This window comes from Equus caballus, chromosome 7, assembly GCF_041296265.1.
Source record: "Equus caballus isolate H_3958 breed thoroughbred chromosome 7, TB-T2T, whole genome shotgun sequence".
Taxonomy (NCBI): Eukaryota; Metazoa; Chordata; class Mammalia; order Perissodactyla; family Equidae; genus Equus; species Equus caballus.
This window is the reverse complement of record NC_091690.1, coordinates 76,234,530-76,255,098: the sequence shown is the minus strand read 5'-3', so window position 1 is coordinate 76,255,098 and position 20,569 is coordinate 76,234,530. Positions and strand designations below refer to the sequence as shown.

The following is a 20,569-nucleotide window of genomic DNA, read 5'->3' as shown; positions in this document are numbered from 1 at the left end:
CATTATTTCTCTTGGGTAAATATTAGGAGTGGAATTGCTGAGTTATATGCTATGCGTAAGGTTAACTTTTACAGTTAATTTTAAAAGCGTTTTTTTTCCTGAGGAAGATTCACCTTATGCTATCTGTTGACATTCTTCCTCTTTTTGCTTGAGGAAGATTCTCTCTCAGCCAACATCTGTGCTAAACTTCCTCTATTTTGTATGTGGATCACCGCCACAGCATGCCACAGACAAGTGGAATAGGTCCGCACCCAGGAACTGAACCCTGGCCCCCGAAGCAGAGTGCACTGAACTCAACCACTAGCCCATGGGGCCTGCCCACAGTTTTAAAGTATGAAGTTTTGATTTTCAAATTTCAAGCTTCTGGAGCTGGCCCTGTGGCCGAGTTGTTATGTTCGCACGCCCCACTTCGACGACCCAGGGTTTCACAGGTTGGGATCTCAGGTGTGGACATGGCATCACTCATCAGGCTATGTTGAGGCGGCATCCCACATAACACAACCAGAGGCACTCACAACTAGAATATACAAATATGTACTAGGGGAGAAGAAGAAGAAGAAGAAGAAAAGAAGATTAGCAACAGATGTTAGCTCAGGTACCAATCTTAAAAAAAAAGAACTGTAAAAAAGAAAATTCAAACGGCTTTCTAAAATGTCTGTTCAATTTTTCATTCCTATCAGCCTATATGAGAGTACTACATGTTCCTCATTATCACTAATAAATGGCAATCTCAGTTATTTAAATTTCATCTGTTGTACTTGCTGTGTAGTTACGTCTCATTGTGATTTTAATTTGCACTCTTTCATGACTAAAGATGGTGAGACTGTTTTCATGTCCTTATGCCCCCGTTGAATCTCTTTTTGTGTATAGGTGAAGTAACTTCAAATCTTTTGCACACTGTTTTAGAATATTCCTCAGTTTTCATACTAAGTTTTCAGTATTTATACTAAGTATTTCTGAACCTATATATGTGTTTTAGTTAATTTTTCTAGTGCATGGTTTTTCAGTTTGACATGCTATGCAAAATTTTAGCGTCGTGTTCTCTTCCATGCTGCTGCTATTTTCTCATGACATGGAAAAGATTTGATGGTTGACGAAATGAAAATTTTAGAAATAAATTTGCCTTTTTCATTGCTGTAAATGTTTTTATATATTGTGGGTATGAATAAAAGACTAGATATATATTTTGCAAATATTTTCTCTCAGTATGTTGCTTTAATTTAATTGCCCTATTAGCATCTTTGAAGAACAATTTTTTTTTAGTTTAACTGAGTCTAATTTATGAATTTATTTTTCTTGGTTTATGCTTTTTGGTCCTTTCTGAGAAATCTTTGCCTAAGACAAGTTTACAAAAATATGTTACATCTTCTTCTAGTAACTTTATAATTTTGGATCTTACATTTAGGTTTATAATCCAATTCAAGTTAATTTTTCTTTAGGAACAACACTTGCTTTCTTTTAAATGTGTATCTAGTGGTTTTAGCCTTATTTGTGGAAAAGACTATCTTTCTCCATTTAATTACCTTGACATTGCTCTTGAGAATCAATTGGTTTTATGTATGGTTTTATATGGTTTCTTGACTTTATGCTCCCTGTGATTTGTCAGTGAATGTAGCAATCATTGACATGTGATTCTCTTAATGTGAGTTACTTCATGACTGTAACCTTGTTAAAATAGGAGATGGAGAGAAAATAGGTCTAATTGATTTTACTTTGTGAAGACTTACTTTGCCGGATTGACCTATGCTTCACAAGGAATGCATATCTATGTTTTCAGTAAACAAATTAAAATTGATGGCCCATTACTTTGAAGAATATTCAGTAACCTAATTAAAAAAAGAATAGAAACAAAGAAAATACATAGGTATTGATCTAGGGAGGAGGTATTTCCAAATATTATAGGAAAATGGAAAAAAAAAACATTGTTTACCCATCTAGGAGCTAAATAAGTGATCAGATAGTTCACTAGACAGAATTACAAGCAAATCAATATAGTTTGAGAGGGAAAAAGATTCAAGATAGAAATTTTAGGAGCACTAAAATTTAAATACAATCAGAAGAGAAGAAGAGAATGGCACCAAACTGGTAAACTAGTCTAAATTTTTGGTGACGCAAGAATAGGCTGAAGATTAGCTCAGAGGACAGTCTGACCTCTGAATCAATTCCTTTTAATATGAATCAGTACTATTGTTTCACTAACCTTCAAGAGGAAATTCTGGAAAGACTATTTAGGGTCTCTCATTTTTTCATCCTTATCTCTTATTCTCCTGACTCCATTGTGAATGCAGTTTTCCATCTCAATGAATGCATTTTTCCTAAAATTGCCAAGGTCTCAACATTATATCTAGCACTTCTTAAGGTTAGCTACAAGAAAGTCTAGAAATCAGGCGGAACATGTCAAGGAGAATGTTACCAAGGGCATAACTCTTTCTTAGAATTTATCATTTGTTCTCATGATAAAAGATATACTAACTCATCTCCCCAAATTTCTAAATATTTGCCTGCACATATATACATCTTATCATGTTTTGTCTTTCCATCAAGAGGACATGGTAAAATTTCTTCACATATATTAGGTATATAACAACTGTTTCTGAAAGAAGAGAAGAAGAAGAGAAAGAAAATTATAAATAGAGGGATGGAGAAAAATTATTCAAGTGAGCAATAACCTACTCAGAATTCCCTATGCTAGGATTCAGAAACATCCATCCTAATAGATCATTCAGAGAATATTACTGAATTCACAAAAATAGTTACAATTGTTACTGTTCAAGAGAGGAGTCATCTGCCTGCCACAAGACATGCCAATAGTCAAGAAATAAGGTGGTAGGAGAAAAGGACATTTTAATACAGCTTGTTAGCAAAGGAGAAGATGGCTGACTAATGTCCAAAATAACCATCTTAAGTGGGGGCACAGAGTCTTGAAGCAGTTATATAGGCCAGTAGTTATAGGGGAAGGGAGTTAGGAATGTTGACCCTCTGGTGTTACAGACTGGGAGTTGCTACATCAGATCTTTCAGTTGTCATGGATATCAGAATAGAATCTCTGTCCAGAGGCCATCACATTCTTAGATAACTCAAAAGAACAAAGTTATCATCTTATCGCAGCTGAGACAGGCCATAAAATCTACAGAGCCTGAAAATCCCCCAGAGACAGACCCTTACTTATCTATGCAAACTAAAGCAAAAATTCAAAGGGGCTGGTGAGTTAGGGTTGGTTAGTCAGAAGTCATTCAAAGTTACAATATGGTTTCTTTTCTACAACATGGCTTCTCTTATGTCAACCTTGTGTTGAGCTGGTATCATAATGAAATTAAAAAACTGAAGAATGAGTCCACAAGAAAATAAGATGTAAATGTGTGCTAAAAGAGCAATTCTGAATACAGACTTTACTTTTCAGAAGTGTCTTAGTGAAAGGAAAGGACAAAAGTGTTACCACATCAGGTTCGTCTTTGCCTGCCACCTGGAAAGCCAGGCACTGAGACAATGAGATGGCAGCAGGGAGAGGGTTTTAATCACAAGGAAGCCATGTGAGGGAGCAAGAGATTGAGTCTCAAGTCTGCTTCCCCAAAAATGGGGACTCAGGGATATTTATGGGGTAGGGGGTAAGGTGGTCTGAAATGTGGAGATAGATGACTGGAGGTGAAGAGAGGTGAGGAAATCAATGAACTCACAAGCATGGTCAGACTCCACACCTCTTCATAGGACATATGTTCACAAAATGGTGGTGTTAGCATGATCTGATGGTGGAGTTTTTAGCCTCTTGAGATGAAAAGGTCATTTATTGGACATCTGCTCCAGCCCATAAGTTGTTGGCCTCAATCAGCCTGAAGTGGAAAAGGGATTCTAATTCCTGAAAAACAGCTCACATACCCATTTCCATGGTGATCCAGCCTCCAGGGAGATATTATCTATAGGAATCTAATAGGAGTCAAATAGCATATTGCCTAAACAGTTAACAATGGGTGAGTCAAGCAACTAAAAGGTATAATAAGTAATTGCAAAAAGGAGAAAAAACTTTAGTTCCTAGCTACTTAATCATCAATGGCCAACTGTTTGCCGGTTTCAGTAACTGCTTATCAGTTTCAAAAGGATGTTTATTTAAATAGAATTCATTGGCAAAGGAACATGTCTACATTTAAGAGGACTTTAGATTTTTTGCAAATGAGAACAGCAGAAAAGGAACTCAGCTCATAAAAGGAAAACTTGTGTATATTAACCTCTCTGCATTTAACCTGTGGAGAAAGAGAAAAAAGAAGAGAAAGGAGGTTTCTGTAAGCTGTAGAAAAAATTTCAGAGATATAATGTGTGGATGAACCCACAAGGGCTTAATAAAATCTTCTGAGTCCTCCCTGTTTTTAGCTACTGCCTACAAAATCTTTCTTTCCAAGTTTATAACTCCTCCTTCACACGTTCTCCAGGGAATGTTAAATTGGTGGCTATTAGATTTCTTCTCCAATTCAGGCTCAATAAACTGATCTGTGCCCCAGAATAAAACAGATCTTGCTGTGAGATTTGTTGGAGGATGAATGCAAAGACATGATCTGAGACAACTTTACAGAAGAAGGAGTGTGTCTGTATTGTGGAGACAAAAGAAAAGCATGAAAGGCTGTGCCAGAGATGTCCATATATTGCAGATGGCTCCAGGACCAAGCGGATTAAGTTTCATGAATTGACTGGGTGCTGTCACAGAGGGTGCAGATAGAAGAAGAAGCATTGCAGAACAGAAAATGCAAAGGAATGAGACTGGAATCTCAGGAGGTGAGAAGAGGTTATGAGTGATAAGTAATGAGTGACAGTGTTATGAAGAAATAACAGTCCTCTTCAGATATCCTGTAAGAGCAGAATCAGTTCCCAAAACAAATTGGCAAGTAACTCTCATTACTACAAAGTTTACCCCCATAATGTTTCATTGCCACCTTTTCCAAAAATAATCAATCCTTCCCACCAGCCCTGTACTCATTATGTACTTCCACCTGCCATCCTACCTCTGTACCTGTGGGATAATGCTCACATGTCAGCTCCTTGTTCTTGAATAAGTCAGACACTGTGCTTATTATTAAAATAATGCCTATTCTAATTCTCTTTATCTCTCAAGAAGAAAATCTTTATCCCTATTAGCATAGTGATCTATGGATTGGGGATTCACAGAATTAAACATGGGAGCAAGCCTGTGGAGATCATGTGTTTGACTCACTGACTAGTCTATCCTACATATGTCAATTGATATAGCCTTCCTCTCATGAAACGACTCCTGCTGACCTGATTCTTTCACTCTAGGTTTAGTAGCACGCACCACAGCTGCTTCCTGTACTAATGGCATTTTGGGAGACATTCAATATGTTTACCTAATCATGAACTGGCTTACACAAAGCAAATTTCTCGGAGAGTCCATGATATAGTGAAATAACCTAACTTTATTTTTCACAAAATCACAAACGTTTCCTCTAATGTACAGCTCGAGAATTTCTTGCTTCTATATTTTAATTATTACAAAGTAATGATTTTGATCAGAGATGAACTTTCAGGTAAGACATAGAAGCCCAAGTTTTCAGAACGTTCAGTCATCAGTGAATTGAGAGGTGATTAAATTTTCTTCAGTTACACTATAGCCCATTCCTGAACCATTTCTGGTATTCCAAGGTCTGTCCTTTTTGTCTTCTGTTTCTAGCCCTATTTTTGACTCCTTTTAAGGAATCTCTCCTTTCACCCTTATTTTCTATTAACTTCTTATGCCTCAGCTCACAGAGTGATTCAAGCGTCGCAGAGGACCTATATTTCATTAAGGGCTAATGAGCCTATGTGGGTCCAATCTCATTCTCATGGTAGCTCTAATTAGTTTAACCCCAAGAAACTAGCCTCTATTCTGGCTAAGTGACCAATGTGCCCATTTTCCTATATCCTGTAGTCATCACAAATGAATCCTGTTGCCCGTAGGCATTGTTGCTGCAGATGTCCTCGGCTCCCAGAGATCCCTCCCTTCCTGATACTATAATGCGTATTAGAGAATTTCAGCTATTTTGCGCACAAAATAATTTTTAGGACTTCAGCTGTTAGAAATATAGGCAAAATAAAATACAGTTTTACTTGAACAGTAAAAAGTAGCAAGGAACTTTGACCCAGATCATCAAAAATACATGGATTTGAATGATCTTTTTTGAATATCTTCCTTCACATCCTTTTGAAGGGATATCCAGTCTAACACAGATATATAGATACATATAGATAGTATGTATAGGTATTATGTTACACAGATCATATAGATATATAAATATTCTTGTGGGTATCGACTCTATCTCAATTCTCTCTCACAAGGAGTCTTTTAAAGTATATACTAGTCACATACTAAGAATTTGGCAGTCCAAAGAAGTGGTCTTGACTTGGAAACAATTGGCAATAATAGCATACAAAAGGAGTAGCTGGAATAGAGGATATGGCATGATGCATCAAACTCTGATTAAAATGCAATTTCCAAGCAAAATAAATGTCTAATTATTTTGCCCACAGGCCCAGAATTGGGAGAACAGAGAGATCAGCAGTTAACTCCTTTACCCAGGTGATTTTGTTGGTTCTAACGTAGTTGACCTGCCATGCACATAACATCATATTGTGGCACAGTGCTTGTGGATGCTCTTCCTGAAAACAGTTATGCGTCTCTATGAATCTCTTTTCTCTTCAAGAATATGAATGAAATGTATGATACTCTTAGAGTTCTATCAAAATTAGACAGACTCGATATGATGACATTGGATAAAAACAGAAAGTAGAAGAGCAACAGTAGCACTGACTGTGTAACTTATTTTGTTTGCATCACGAGGCCCAAAGACACCATGTCCATGTCCAACACCACAGTTTCCATGCCTTCTGTGTTGAGATTAATAGGGATCCCAGGCCTAGAGGCTGTGCAACGCTGGATTGGGATCCCATTCTGTGCCATGTATCTCATTGCTATGATTGGAAATACCTTGCTTCTGATCACCATTATATCAGAGCGCAGGCTCCATGAGCCTATGTACATTTTCCTAGGCATGCTGGCAGTCATAGATATTGCACTTGGTACCAGCATTGTCCCCAAGATGCTCGGAATCTTCTGGTTTCATATTCAAGAGATTTATTTTGATTCCTGCTTGCTTCAAATGTGGCTCATCCACACATTTCAGGGCACGGAGTCAGGCATCCTGCTGGCCATGGCGCTGGACCGCTATGTGGCCATCTGTTATCCACTAAGACATACTTCCATCTTCACCCACCAGCTAATCACCCAAATAGGGGCTGTAGTAACACTCAGGGCTGCCATTCTTGTAGCCCCATGCCTAGTACTTATAAAGTGTCGGTTCCAATTTTATCATACAACAATCATCTCCCACTCCTACTGTGAGCACATGGCCATTGTGAAACTGGCTGCAGAAAATGTCCGTGTCAACAAAATCTATGGTTTGTTTGTGGCCTTCACCGTTGCAGGTTTCGACCTCACATTCATCACTTTGTCCTATATTCAGATATTTATCGCAGTTTTTCGTTTGCCCCAGAAGGAAGCTAGGTTGAAAGCTTTCAATACTTGCATTGCTCACATCTGTGTCTTCCTCCAGTTCTACCTCCTTGCCTTCTTCTCCTTCTTCACACACAGGTTTGGTTCTCATTTCCCCCCGTATATCCATATCCTCTTTTCTAACTTATACTTGCTGGTCCCTCCATTTCTCAATCCACTTGTCTATGGTGCAAAGACCAAGCAGATCCGTGTCCGTGTGGTAAAAATGTTCTGTTCACAAAATCCACCTTGATTTACATCTTCATGCCTTCCTCTTTCTGCAATAACAGTCTCAAAACTAAATAAAATAACAAAAACTACACATTATTTGAGATGCTTGAGTTTTCTATTTAATTTTTTTGTGAAATTTGCCAGCATGTTAGATGGTTTTCAAATATCATAGCCCATGACAACTATCAGTCAATGGGGTCGTGGATCCTACCGTCGTCATAAGAATGAGAAACATAGAAAGAACAAAATCATGAACATACGTTGTTTGTTTACTCTTTTAAATTGTAGTCCCTGGTTGAGTTTCCTCCTCTAAGAATCCTTCTCTAGAAGGATTCATGAATTGCTGTGTTTCTCCCACTATATTTAAACTCACCCAAGGAATATTGTTCTATGGTGTCCAGGTAGTCAACTAAATCGTCTTATTCATTGTGTTTCTTGATCATCCCAGTCACCTAAAAAAAATAAAATAAAATAAAAGCAGTGTATCTTAACCATGCTCTATCCAAAAAAAAAAACCACCAAAAAACAAAACACTAAAAATCCCTTAACAATCTAATGGTCCATTAAAGTTTAAAATTTTCAGCAAATTTCCAGGGTCATTTAGAGAGTGACAGGCACAAGAATCATGAGAATTCAAGTGTTCCATGTTATAGATCAATATTTTTTTTGGCTATGTCCAGTATTTACTTCTATATTCATTCATCAGGTTTTATCACAAACCTACAATGTGAAAAAATATTATACGAGAGAAAAATGGCATAGTGATAAATTTGGAACACTGATTAAATTTTGTGAATTTTTAGCCTTATATTTTTTTTAAAGTTATGCTTTTTGGTGGGGAAGATTGACCCTGAGCTACCATCTGTTGCCAACCTTCCTCCCTTCTTTTTTTTTTCTCCTCAACATCCCAGCACATAGTTGTATATCCTACTTGCAAGTCCTTCTTGATCTTCTGTGTGGGATGACACCACAGCATGGCTTGATGAGCACGGTATAGATCCGCACCCAGGATGTGAACCAGCAAACCCCAGGTCACCAAAGCAAAGCACGTGAACCTGACCACTATGCCGCTTGGCTGGCCCCTTGGCCTTAAATTTCTGAGAAAGAGAGTCAAGAAAATAAGAGAGAAAGATAGTGGTATGCATAGATTCTGGGGTTAGCAAAGTGAATGGAGCATCTACTCTAACTGAAAGCAGCAGTCAGGAGAGTTATAACTGTTTAGTTTTCTATTTTAATTAGGAAGTCTGATTCTTGAGCTATGATGAATGAGTGTCCAAGCACGTAAGGACCACCCTGCCAGGTAGACGATGAAGGAGATTTAAACTAGACAATGTGGGTTAAGGTTCTACATAATAGGGTTTTTTTTTTTTCTTTCAATGTAAGGTACAATACGAAGACACAAGGAAAATATGAATGTCAAGAATGGCCATGGACACTGTGCAGAGTTGTTGAATATTACTCTGAAAGCTATAATGTGTCATTGGAGAGTCTTTCTCTTTTAGATGGGCATGTGTTGTTTGTGTGCATGTATGTCTATGTGTGTGTCTGTGTGTGTAGGTATCTATTTGGGCATGAGGCAAGATATATTCTCAGTGGATACAAAACAGGATATATTTAAACAAATCAAGGCTGTTATACTAATGAAGAGATGTGGGGTTTTCTCTAAGATTAATTACTTGAGAACTTGATAGTAGATTGCTCCTAAAATCCTCAACTCATAGATCATTTAAAAAAATATGGAAAGTAAACATATGTGTGCAGATGTCCGTACTTTGATTTATGACATTAAAATCGCTGGTCTAAGAAATATTGGACTGCATGTCACAGAGATGGTGGATATTCTGGCTGGTTTTATGTACTGGGCCTTATCTCGTATCTAGAACTGCCAAGGACGATTATTGGTAACTCTGGATGATATTCTGGGGATCTTTTGAGACTCTTTTGAATATCAATATTTATTAGATATTATTAGATTGGATTACCAATAAGGGGTGTTGTTCTTGGATAACATAATTTTTTAGGAATAAAACTAAATAACATGAGAGGTAATTTCATAATGTCCTAACTAGGGTTCAGCAAACTTTTATGTGAAGGACCAAGTAAATAGTTTATACTTTTTGTGCAAAGAAGCAATTCAAGAATATTATGGAGATATTTCTATAACACAAGAGAAAACATACTTCCACAAAAAATTGATGACATTCAATAATAATATTAATAATCATAACCACAATTGTGTAGTTTTTCTGTGATATGAGTCTACAAATTAGAAAAATGGCATTGGTTTTTTTCTTGGGGATAACATTATTCTTAGGTGGTCATAAAAGTCAAATTTTCCCTATCATCAGACCGATTCCTGTAAAAACCATTCTTAGCTAGCGGATTATATAAAAATAGGCAGCAGGTCAGCTTAGGGTGGTCACCTATAATTCTCAGCTTATTTGGAGAAGTTTGAAATAGGTCTAACAATTGCTCATTCTGGCAGTCATCCAGAAAATATGTGGGTGTATAAAACCAACATGGAGACAGAATATGAAATTAGGAAATATTTGCACCATCTTCAACTGCCAATAGCCCATAGAATATCTAGTCTAGAGTCTAGATATTTCAAGCATCATGGTCTTTAAATTATCAGAATCAGTTCTAAACCAACACTTACAGACAGAAAAGATAAAAAAGAGATCACTGTAAGTACAAGAGGAGAACCGGGAGTCTCCACTATCCCGGACACACCCCTAGGTGAACAACTCTAATTCATCTGGATAGAAAAGCAGTATACCTCATTTCTCACAGTGAGAGAAAATACGGGCTTCTTTGACCAGGCTATTTGAGTTGAAGTCAGCCAATGGCCAAGAATGAGAGTAGTCAATACACATGAGAGGAGGGGGCCAATGCAGGTCAGTTCTACCTGAATATCTGAGGATTGACCCTGAATAATAAATATCTATATTTGAATAAATTAACTCTAGTGTAGTGATAAAAATCATGGGACTAGGAGTCAAATGCCTGAGCCGTTAGTCCATCTCAAACCTGTATTAACTCTGTGAACTTATCAAAGGTGAAGAACTTTTTGAGCCTCTGCATAACCATACCTAAAATAGTGTCTCACGAGTAACTATGAGAGTAATACATGATAACGCAAATGCAGGGCTTGCACTGATTTAGCCAGTTGTCATTAATTTTTACATTACATCCTAATAGCATTAGAATCCATGAATTATTTTATAGTCTTTAGAAGAAGGAGGAAGAGGAAAAGAAAAGGATGAGGAAGGGACCACTTTTAAGGAAATACTTGACAGACTAACTTATGATGAGTAATTTTATCTTTTGGTGCACACACTACCCATCCGCTGGATGGCTTTCTTCTCCATTACTAGATTGTTGCCTAGTGTGATTTTTTTTCCAAACACCACACCATTTTTGGCGTAATTTGCCTTTTTTAATTAAAATGACATTACCATGTGACATTTATATAAGTTGTTTTGTCCATGGAAACCACTGAGACCAAATGGTTTTGAAATGTATATCTCCTTTTATGATGCTTGTATAAACAAGACAGTCACAATGACTAAGATCACAAAATTTCACATAAAAATAGGGGCTGGCCCCGTGGCTGAGTGGTTGAGTTCGCGCGCTCTGCTGCAGGCGGCCCAGTGTTTCGTTGGTTCGGATCCTGGGCACGGACATGGCACTGCTCATCGGACCGCGCTGAGGCGGCGTCCCACATGCCACGGCTAGAAGGACCCACAACGAAGAATATACAACTATGTACTGGGGGGCTTTGGGGAGAAAAAGGAAAAAAATAAAATCTTTAAAAAAAAAATTCACATAAAAATATATTTAATGCTAAGAAAGGCCTCTTTTGTCTAAATGTTTATATCTCTAACCAACAATTTGTAACAAAACTAGAAGACAGGAAAATATTTTCACTGAAATAAACATTAGAAAGTAGACATCTACATTTACGTAAAAATATTTTTTTTCAAATTTTTCTTATTAACAATAGCCTTTTAATTTAATTTAGTTACTTTATATGAGGTGATTCTGAGAAAGTAAGTGTACACTTGCTATGTACTGAAATGTGTCACCCAAATTCGTATGTTGAGGCCCTGACTCCCAATGTGATGGTAATTGGAGATGGGGCTTTTGACATAATTAGATTTACATGAAGTCATAAGAATGGGACCCACAATGTCAGATTGGTGATCTAATAAGAAGAGACACCAGAGAGCTTTTCCTCTCTTTCCCTGCCACATGAGGACACAGCAAGAAGGTGATCATTTACAAGCCATAAAGAGAGCTCTCAGCAGAAAGTGACCATGTCAGGATCTTCATCTTGGACTTCTAGACTCCAGAACAATGACAACATAAATTTCTGTGTATAAACCACCTACTCAATGGAATTTTGTTATGGCAGCCAGAGAGAGATAAGCAGAAATTTACCTACTTTTATTATCAACAAAAAGATGTGAGTATGTGGAAACAAAGGTATGCATTGTCACAAAAATAAAGACATATTAAATTGAATGGCAAAAAAAAAAAAGAGAAAGAATAAGAGGAGGGATGACATCAACAAGAAGCAGAATAGGAAGCCCCAGAACCTTCTTACTCCCACACTGACACCCACTCAACAACATCCCTGAATCTAAGTGCTGACAGCAAAGAGCGCAGGTTGGGAGCCACGGAGAATGAAAGCAATGGCTTGGACTAACATGCACTCACCATCGTTAGTCCTCCCACACCCCAATTCACTTTGAGAGGAGATGGAGAAATCCCCAACTCTTTGCTCCTCCCTAGAGAGGCAAAGAATTGCAGTAAGTGTCCAAGGATTTGGATCCGGGGAGGTTTCCCAAGGCACCGATTTCTGTCTCACCTCTTCTGGAGCACTGATGGAACCTGGCATACTCAGGATGCCTGAGGAGGCAGAGAACAAAAGACCTGGGTGGGTTTCTGCTGCTCCAGAGAACCCGCAGTAACACATAGATGTCAGACGGAAAGGAGATTGATTTAAATTCCTGACAAAAGAAACCCTCAAGTCCCTCTAATTGAGAATTTACCTGCACAAATACAGATAAGCCACATCCACCGAGACATCTGAAAGGCCCCCAGAATCTCTAGCCAGGCTGATTGTCGAAGACTGTTCACTGTACAAAGTCAGTCCATAAAGAGTAGAAGTGGCTGATTTTCACATGCATAGATCCCAGCACAACCTCACAAGGCACATGGAGCAACAGGAAAGGGGCCGGCCCCATGGCAGGTGGTTAAATTCATGCACTCTGCTTCAGCTGCCCAGGGTTTCGCTGGGTCAGATCCTGAGTGAGGACATGACACCTCTCATCAAGCCATACTGAGGCGGCATCCCACATAGCACAACCAGAGGCACTCACAACTAGAATATTACAACTATAGACTGGGGGGCTTTGGGGAGAAGAGAAGGAGAAAAAAAAGAAGATTGGCAACAATCATTAAAAAAAACAGAAAGGAAAAATTTGTCTCAATCAGAGGATGAAAAGAAATCTCCAGAAATCAATCCCAAAGAACAAGAGGTATATGAATTAGACAAGAATTGGAAATAACCATCATACTATTGCTCAATGAGCTGGGGATAACAATATATGAACAAAATGAGAACATTAGCAGATAGAGAAAATGTAAAAAGTAAAAAACTCAAATTTTGGAGCTGAAGAATACAGTAACTGAATTGAAAAAATGCAGTATAGGAGTTCAATATCTGACTTGGTCAAACGCAGAGAAAATTACTAAACTCATAAATAGGTTATTTTTATTTAAATTGAGATATAATTTAAATACTATAATATTCACCCTTTAAAGTATGAAAGTCTCTGTTTTTCAATATATTCAAAAAATTGTGTAACCATCACTACTGTCTAATTCCAGAACATTTTCATCACCTCAATAAAGACATGCCATTGCCATTAGTAGTCACCCCCTATTTTGCCCTGCCCCCTGCCTATGGCAACCACTAACCTACTTTCTGTCTCTATTGACTTGACCATTTTGGGCATGTCATGTAAGTGGATCATACAGTACCTGCACTTTTTTGCCTGGCCTCTTTCACGTAGCACAACGTTTTCAAGGTTCACTCATGTTGTAGATGAACTTCATGATAGATGTACAATCAGAATTTCATTTCTGCATGTCTGTATGATATTCCATTGTGTGAATGTACCTGAGTCTACTCTGACACCTGGCAGGCAGGACACTGGCCAAATAAGCTTTTCCATGATTGCTCTCTTCTCTGTATGCAAAGGACACTCATCTTAATTTAATTTCCATTTCTAGTTCTGTTATACTTTAAAATTAAGTTATTTTTTCTAGTTTTCTCTGGGGAACATGCAGAAATAAGAGCCTCTTCTGAAAATTTGCTCTTTGTATTTCCTATTACATTTCACAGAGAGGTACATTTGCCTTAAAATATTTATAGAGGCAATTATTTCCATTTAATATTAGGAATTACATCAGTCACCAAAATAAGGAGTCATGCTGTTTCTATAACATCTTATACCCCCGTATTTCTAACGAATTTTAAATAAATACCATCTAAGAATATTTTTGTCTCTAACATTCTATAGCATTATGGTTCCTTCAGGTTCAAACATTTTATGCGTGTTTCCAAAAGTATCTTGGGAGTCATTCAATAGACCTATCTTGTGAGTTACACTCTCTCTAAAAAGCAGTGCATGGGGCTGGCCCTGTGGCTGGGTGGTTAAGTTCGCACGCTCCACTGAAGGTCGCCCAGTGTTTCGTTGGTTCGAATCCTGGGCGTGGACATGGCAGTGCTCATCAAACCACGCTGATGCAGCGTCCCACATGTCACAACTAGAAGGACTCACAACGAAGAATATATAACTATGTACTGGGGGGCTTTGGGAAGAAAAAGGAAAAAATGAAATCTTTAAAAAAAATAAAAATAAAATAAAAAGTAGTGCACAGGACCCAGCCCCATGGCCAAGTGGTTAAAGTACTGTTCACTCTGCTTCAGCAGCCTGGGTTTGTGGGTTCACAGCTTCAGATGTCAGGTGAGGACCTATTCCACTCACCAGCCACTCTGTGGAGGTGTCCCACATACAAAAGATAGAGGAGGATTGGCACAGATGTTAGCTCAGAGCTAATCTTCTTCAAGCAAAAAAAGAGGAGGATTGGCAGTGGATGTTAGCTCAGGGCAAATCTTCCTCAGAAAATAAAAAAATGGGTAAATAAATAAACAAATAAGTAAATAAGTAGTGTACAGATTTCAGAAACCACTGACCTCACATATGCCTACTACATACTCCATGTGCAAAGCATTATCTTTTTTTCCCTGATATATTTCATTCTATTTTGGGTCCATCTTTTGTTATTTTGGTATGTGGTTTGCACTCTGCATTGCATGCATTGGTTGTTCGGTTTCCTGGTGTAGATACTAGAGCTATTGATGATTTCCATCTCTCAACATGAAGTCACTGAGTGCAGAGCTGGGAAGAGATGCACACACCCAGCTCTCCTAAGCCAGTATGAGCTGGCTCCAGCACATAACTGCCTTCAATCCAATGCCATTGGTTTTTCTGGGATGAATATAACTTTACGGCAGACAAGACAGAGTCAGAGAGTCTCTCAATGCAAAAGGACCAGTCTATTAAATAGGACCAGACCCAATCACACAGGACAAAAACAGGATGACATGTCTTCTAGGCAGAGGCAAATAATCCAGACTTGTTAGATTTTCTTGTACCATGCAGAGAACGGGATTCTCTTCCTTTCTTTTTCTTGACACCAAAACTTAAAATCCGTTTTATAAGGCACAACCCAGTTTTTCACAAAATAAACATCTGGCATGAATAATAAGTCATTCTCAGGGGACACAAATTTCTTTGTTGTTCTTTTGGATCAGTATGCCATGGAATTTTCATTCAAGTGGATTGACCTATAACAATGTCTTAGTTTTTTATTAATATAATAGGGTAATGATATCAATATCATAAGATAAGGAAGATAAAATAATCTAAAGTATGTAAGTATCTAGTGAAGGTGAATCATATAACACATATTTAATAAATGACAGATGCTAATTTTGAATTCCAAACACTTAGTATGACATAGATACGTGAAAAATATAGGATAAGTAAATTTAAGTTGTCCCTCAATTGCTTTAACAAATACTTAGAATATAGTAGACATTTAATAAATAAGTACTGAATAAAATCATTACATTATAATACTCTAATCTGTGTGTAATAATGCTACCTTCTGATTTGAAGAAGCTCTAGTTTGGCATATCGACTGTTTGCTAAAAAGAAAAGTTCCAGAACAAAGAGTCTCAGAAAAGAAAAGCTAGCTCACAGTTGAATAAGTTTTAGGAAAAGGAGGCAATAAATGCTCCTGCAATTGACCTGGGGTGTGTTCTAGATAACCTTAGATGTCTCAGAGATAATCTGCATTTATCAGGGGAAAAAGCTGGAAGGATGATGGCGAGGACATGACTGTAAGATTTTTCTACATTTCCAATCTGTTGTTTTAGGTATTCCTCACTGTCTCTTTCTGTTTTGTACTTTGCTGAAATGGTTTTAGAAAATGAGCTGTGAAATCACTAACAAAAATAAATAAATATAATTTATAAATTAATACTTCACAAATTATGGGGAGGAAACATTTTCGTAAGACAAAGATAAATAAAGATTGTGAGGAATCAATAGGCAAGGAAAACACCAAGGCTATGAAAATGGTAAAGCAAGGGCTGGCCCAGTGGTGTAGTGGTTAAGTTTGTGCACTCTGCTTTGGCAGCCCGGGGTTCGCCAGTTTGGATCCAGGGTGCAGACCTACGCACTGCTTATCAAGTCACGCTGGGCAGGCGTCCTACATGTAAAGTGGAGGAAGATGAGTACGGATGTTAGCTCAGGGCCAGTCTTCCTCAGCAAAAAGAGGAGGTTTGGTGATGCATGTTACCTCAAGGCTAACCATCCTCAAAAAAAAAAAAAAAAAAAGAAAATGGTAAGGCAGACCACTCACAGGAGGTTCTGAGGATTGTAAAGTTGTGTGTTGTAGTGATCAGTAAAGGGCAAAGACAAAGAAGAGGGTGGAGCTAGTTCTATGAAAAACAATCTGTAGAAGAAAATGTTCACATCTATAGAAATCATCGTATTTAGAGTAGATATAAGAGGCATAAGGGTATAAGTAATGAAAAAATTCCATTTCATAGAGAAGCTATGTCATTACACATGCTTGAGAATAAATGACTGTTCAGGCTTAGGGATGTAATAATGGTTATTGATGGGGAGAGAAAAGAACAAAGGACATAGATTGGCACTTGAAATTAAATACAAGAGATGTGTAAATAGCAGGGCATAATAAGAACAAGCTCTGAGAGTGGTTGTCAAGGAACGCAGCTATGAACTAAAAATAATTGACTTTTTGTGCACAGATAATAAGGAGGAAAAGTTGCACGATGTGTGGCTGGATTATGGAAAAGCACTGAAACTTTGAAAAATTAGGTTGAAAGTATTCTGCATCTGTTGCAGAGGGATCAGACTATGAAGAGACTAAGCTGAGAAGGCAAGGTAGTGAGCTGCAAAACAGAAAAATATGCTAGTCAAATTTCTCCTTTGATTATGATCAGCAGAGTAGTCTACCCCCACAGTGGAACCTTTATGTCCAGCCTAGGTGGAGTCTAGTTCTTGAAATACCTTTACATTAAATGATTCTTGTCCCAATTCCAATTGGTAAACCACAGAAAGCATAGGTGATGAATAGCAAACACAAGACAAGGGGAATCTCTTTGGTCCAGTAGACATGGAACAGAAAGAATACATCTAATCTATTTAATTTTGCTCTTTGAAAAGGATCTAAGTACATAGAAACATAGAACTTGATGGTTGATCTCACAATGACTTTATGAAAAAAGAAAATAAGAAAGGATTAGTTGGAATGGAAACAATAAGATGGATGATATCCCGTTGTATACATGCACCATATCATCTGTATCCATTCATCTGTGGTTGGGCACTAAGGTTGTTTCCATATCTTGGCTATTGTGAATAATCCCGCCTTAAATATGGGAGTGCCTATATTCCTTCAATATTGTTTTTTCATTTCCTCTGGGTACCTACCCAGAAGTAGAATTACTGGATCATAGGGTAGGTCTGTTTTTAATTTTTTGATGAATCTCCATATTGTTTTCCATAGTGGCTGAACAAATCTACTTTTTCACCAACAATGTACAAGTGTTCCCTTTCTCCACATCCTCTACAACACTCATTATCTTTTGTTCTCTCGATGATAGACATTATCACAGGCATGAGGTAATATATTACTGTGATTTTAAATTTAATTTTTATTTCCCTGATGATTATTTTATTCAGCCATGAGAAAGGGAATCATGCCATTTGTTACAATAATGATGGACTCTGAGGACATTATGCTAAGTGAGACAAGTCAGACAAGGAAAGACCAATACTGTATGATATCACTTATATGTGGAATCTTAAAAAAGATAAACCCGTAAAAACAGAGAGAAAAATTCCAGGGACTCAGGGGTAGGGGAATTACTGTGAAACAGTAAAACCAGCTCTCTTTTTTTCTCTCTCTCTGTCTCCTAGTAAGTACCATTCTACTTTCTGTTTCTATGAATTTGATAACTTTGGATATCTCATGTAAGTAGAATCATGCTTCTCTGCTGACTGATTTTGCCTCCCATAATGGCCGAAAGATTGAGCTATATTGTACCATATGAATGAATTTCCTTCTTTTAAAAGGCTAAATAATGTTTCATTGTAAGAATATACCACATTTTATTTATTCATTCATCCATTCATGGTCATTCATGTTGTTTCCACCTACCGACTGTTGTGAATACTGCTGCAATGAAGGTGGAAATGCAATATCTCTTTGAGATCTTGTGTTCCATTCTTTCAATTAAATACTGAGAAGTGGTATTGCTGGATAATATGGTATTTGTATTTTTAATTTTTTGAGGAAACTCCACGCTACTTTCCACAGTGGTTGTATTAGAGAACCTTTCCACCAGCAGAGCACAAGGGTTTTGATTAATCCATTTTCTTGCCAACACGTTTTACTCATTACTTGCTTTTTTTTTTTTTTGCTTTTTTGGTTTTTTATAATGGCCATCCTATTAGATGTGAAGTATCTCAATTTGAGTTTGATTTGCCTTTCCCTGATAATTAAGAATGATTAGTATATTTCCATATATCTGTTGGTCTTTGTATGTCTTCTTTAGAGAAATATCTATTAAAGTCTTTTGTCCAGTTTTTAACAGGGCTTTTTCTATCATAGTAGTTCCTTATATATTTTTTGTATTAACCCTTTCTCAAATAGATGGTTTTCTCCCATTCTGTAGATTGTCTTTTCACCTCACTGATGGTTTCCTTTCCTGTGCAAAAGCTTTGTAGTTTAATGTAGTCTCAGTAGTCTATTTCTGCTTTTGTTGCTTGTGCTTTTGGTGTCATATCCAGGAACTCATTGCCAAGACCATTGTTATGAAGCTTTTCTCTTGTGATTTCTCCCAGTCCGTGCCAATCTTCCTCCACGTTGTACATGGGACACTCCCATAGCATAGCTGGTGAGTGGAGTAGGTCTGAGCCCAGGATCCAAACCTGTGAACCTGGGCCACCAAAGTGGAATGTATGGAACTTTAACCACTGAGCCACAGAGCCAGGCCCAAGGTTTTCTTTTTCTTTTTTTACAAATTTTTACAAAAAACATCTTTTTTATGATGTTAGCTGTCGGCTTCTCAGCTATGGCTTTATTATATTGAAGTACGTTCCTTCTATACCTAAATTGTTGAGAGGTTTTATCATGAAATGACTTTGACCTTTGTCAAATGATTTTTCTGCTTTTAGTGAGGTGATCATATGCCTTTTTTCCTTCATTCTGTTAATATACTTTATCATATTTACTGATTTGTGTGTGTTGAACCATCCCTGCAGCCCAGAGATGAATCACATTTGCTCATGGTTTATTATCCTTTTATTGTACTCTTGAATTCAGTTTGCTTACATATTGTGAGAATTTTTGTATCAGGTTTATTATAGATATTGGTCTGTAATTTTATTTGCTTGTAGTGCCTTGGTTTCAGGGTAATGCTGGCCTCATAGTTGGGTTTGGAAGAGTTCTCACTTCAATATTTTGGAAGAGTTTGAGAAGAATTGGAGTCAATTATTTAAATGCCTGGTAGAATTCACCATTGAACCCATCAGGAGTCCTGAGTTATTCTTTATTAGGTAGATTTGATTACTAATTCATTCACCTTATAATTAATAGACCTCTTTAGATTTTCTATTACTTCACCAATTCAATCTCGAAGTCCTAGTGAGTGTCTCCAAGAGCTGTCAAATACCATCCCTCCTCTTTCACAGTTGTTACTTATTCCCATTGTCAATCTTTAATAAGAATTTAAGGAAAAATAAAATGTATTGTCTATCTTGCACTTATTAGTATTTCTCATATTTCTTCTACTTCAGAAAGTTAGTAAAGGCAGCATTCTAAATGTAAAACATAGTCTCTCACCTACATATATTATGTGTTTGTTTTCAGAGTGCTGTAAATTTCTTGCATTTTCTATACAAAATAAGTTCCTTGATGCATATGTATACAGTTATTATTATTATGTTTGCAAACACATGTGCTTTTTGCTTGCCTAAATGCTAGCTAGCTTTTAGAATTTAGTTAGGTATGCCCTTCGATTAAGGAAATTTGGCCATTTCTCTCGTGTTTTCTATACCTCTCCTAAAATCTTTCATAGCAGGTATCACATTATCTTCCACTTTTTCTTTATATAAGTGCTCCCACCAGATAGAA

The 20,569-nt window shown here is 37.3% G+C and overlaps 1 protein-coding gene across 1 annotated transcript; it reads left to right on the top strand.

Moving 5' to 3' along the window:
• The first annotated feature begins 6,830 nt into the window (after positions 1–6,830).
• OR52A1J (olfactory receptor family 52 subfamily A member 1J) lies at positions 6,831–7,781 on the top strand. Its single transcript, NM_001391382.1, has one exon. The coding sequence runs from the start codon at positions 6,831–6,833 to the stop codon at positions 7,779–7,781; it is 951 nt and encodes a 316-aa protein (NP_001378311.1).
• Positions 7,782–20,569: the final 12,788 nt, after the last annotated feature.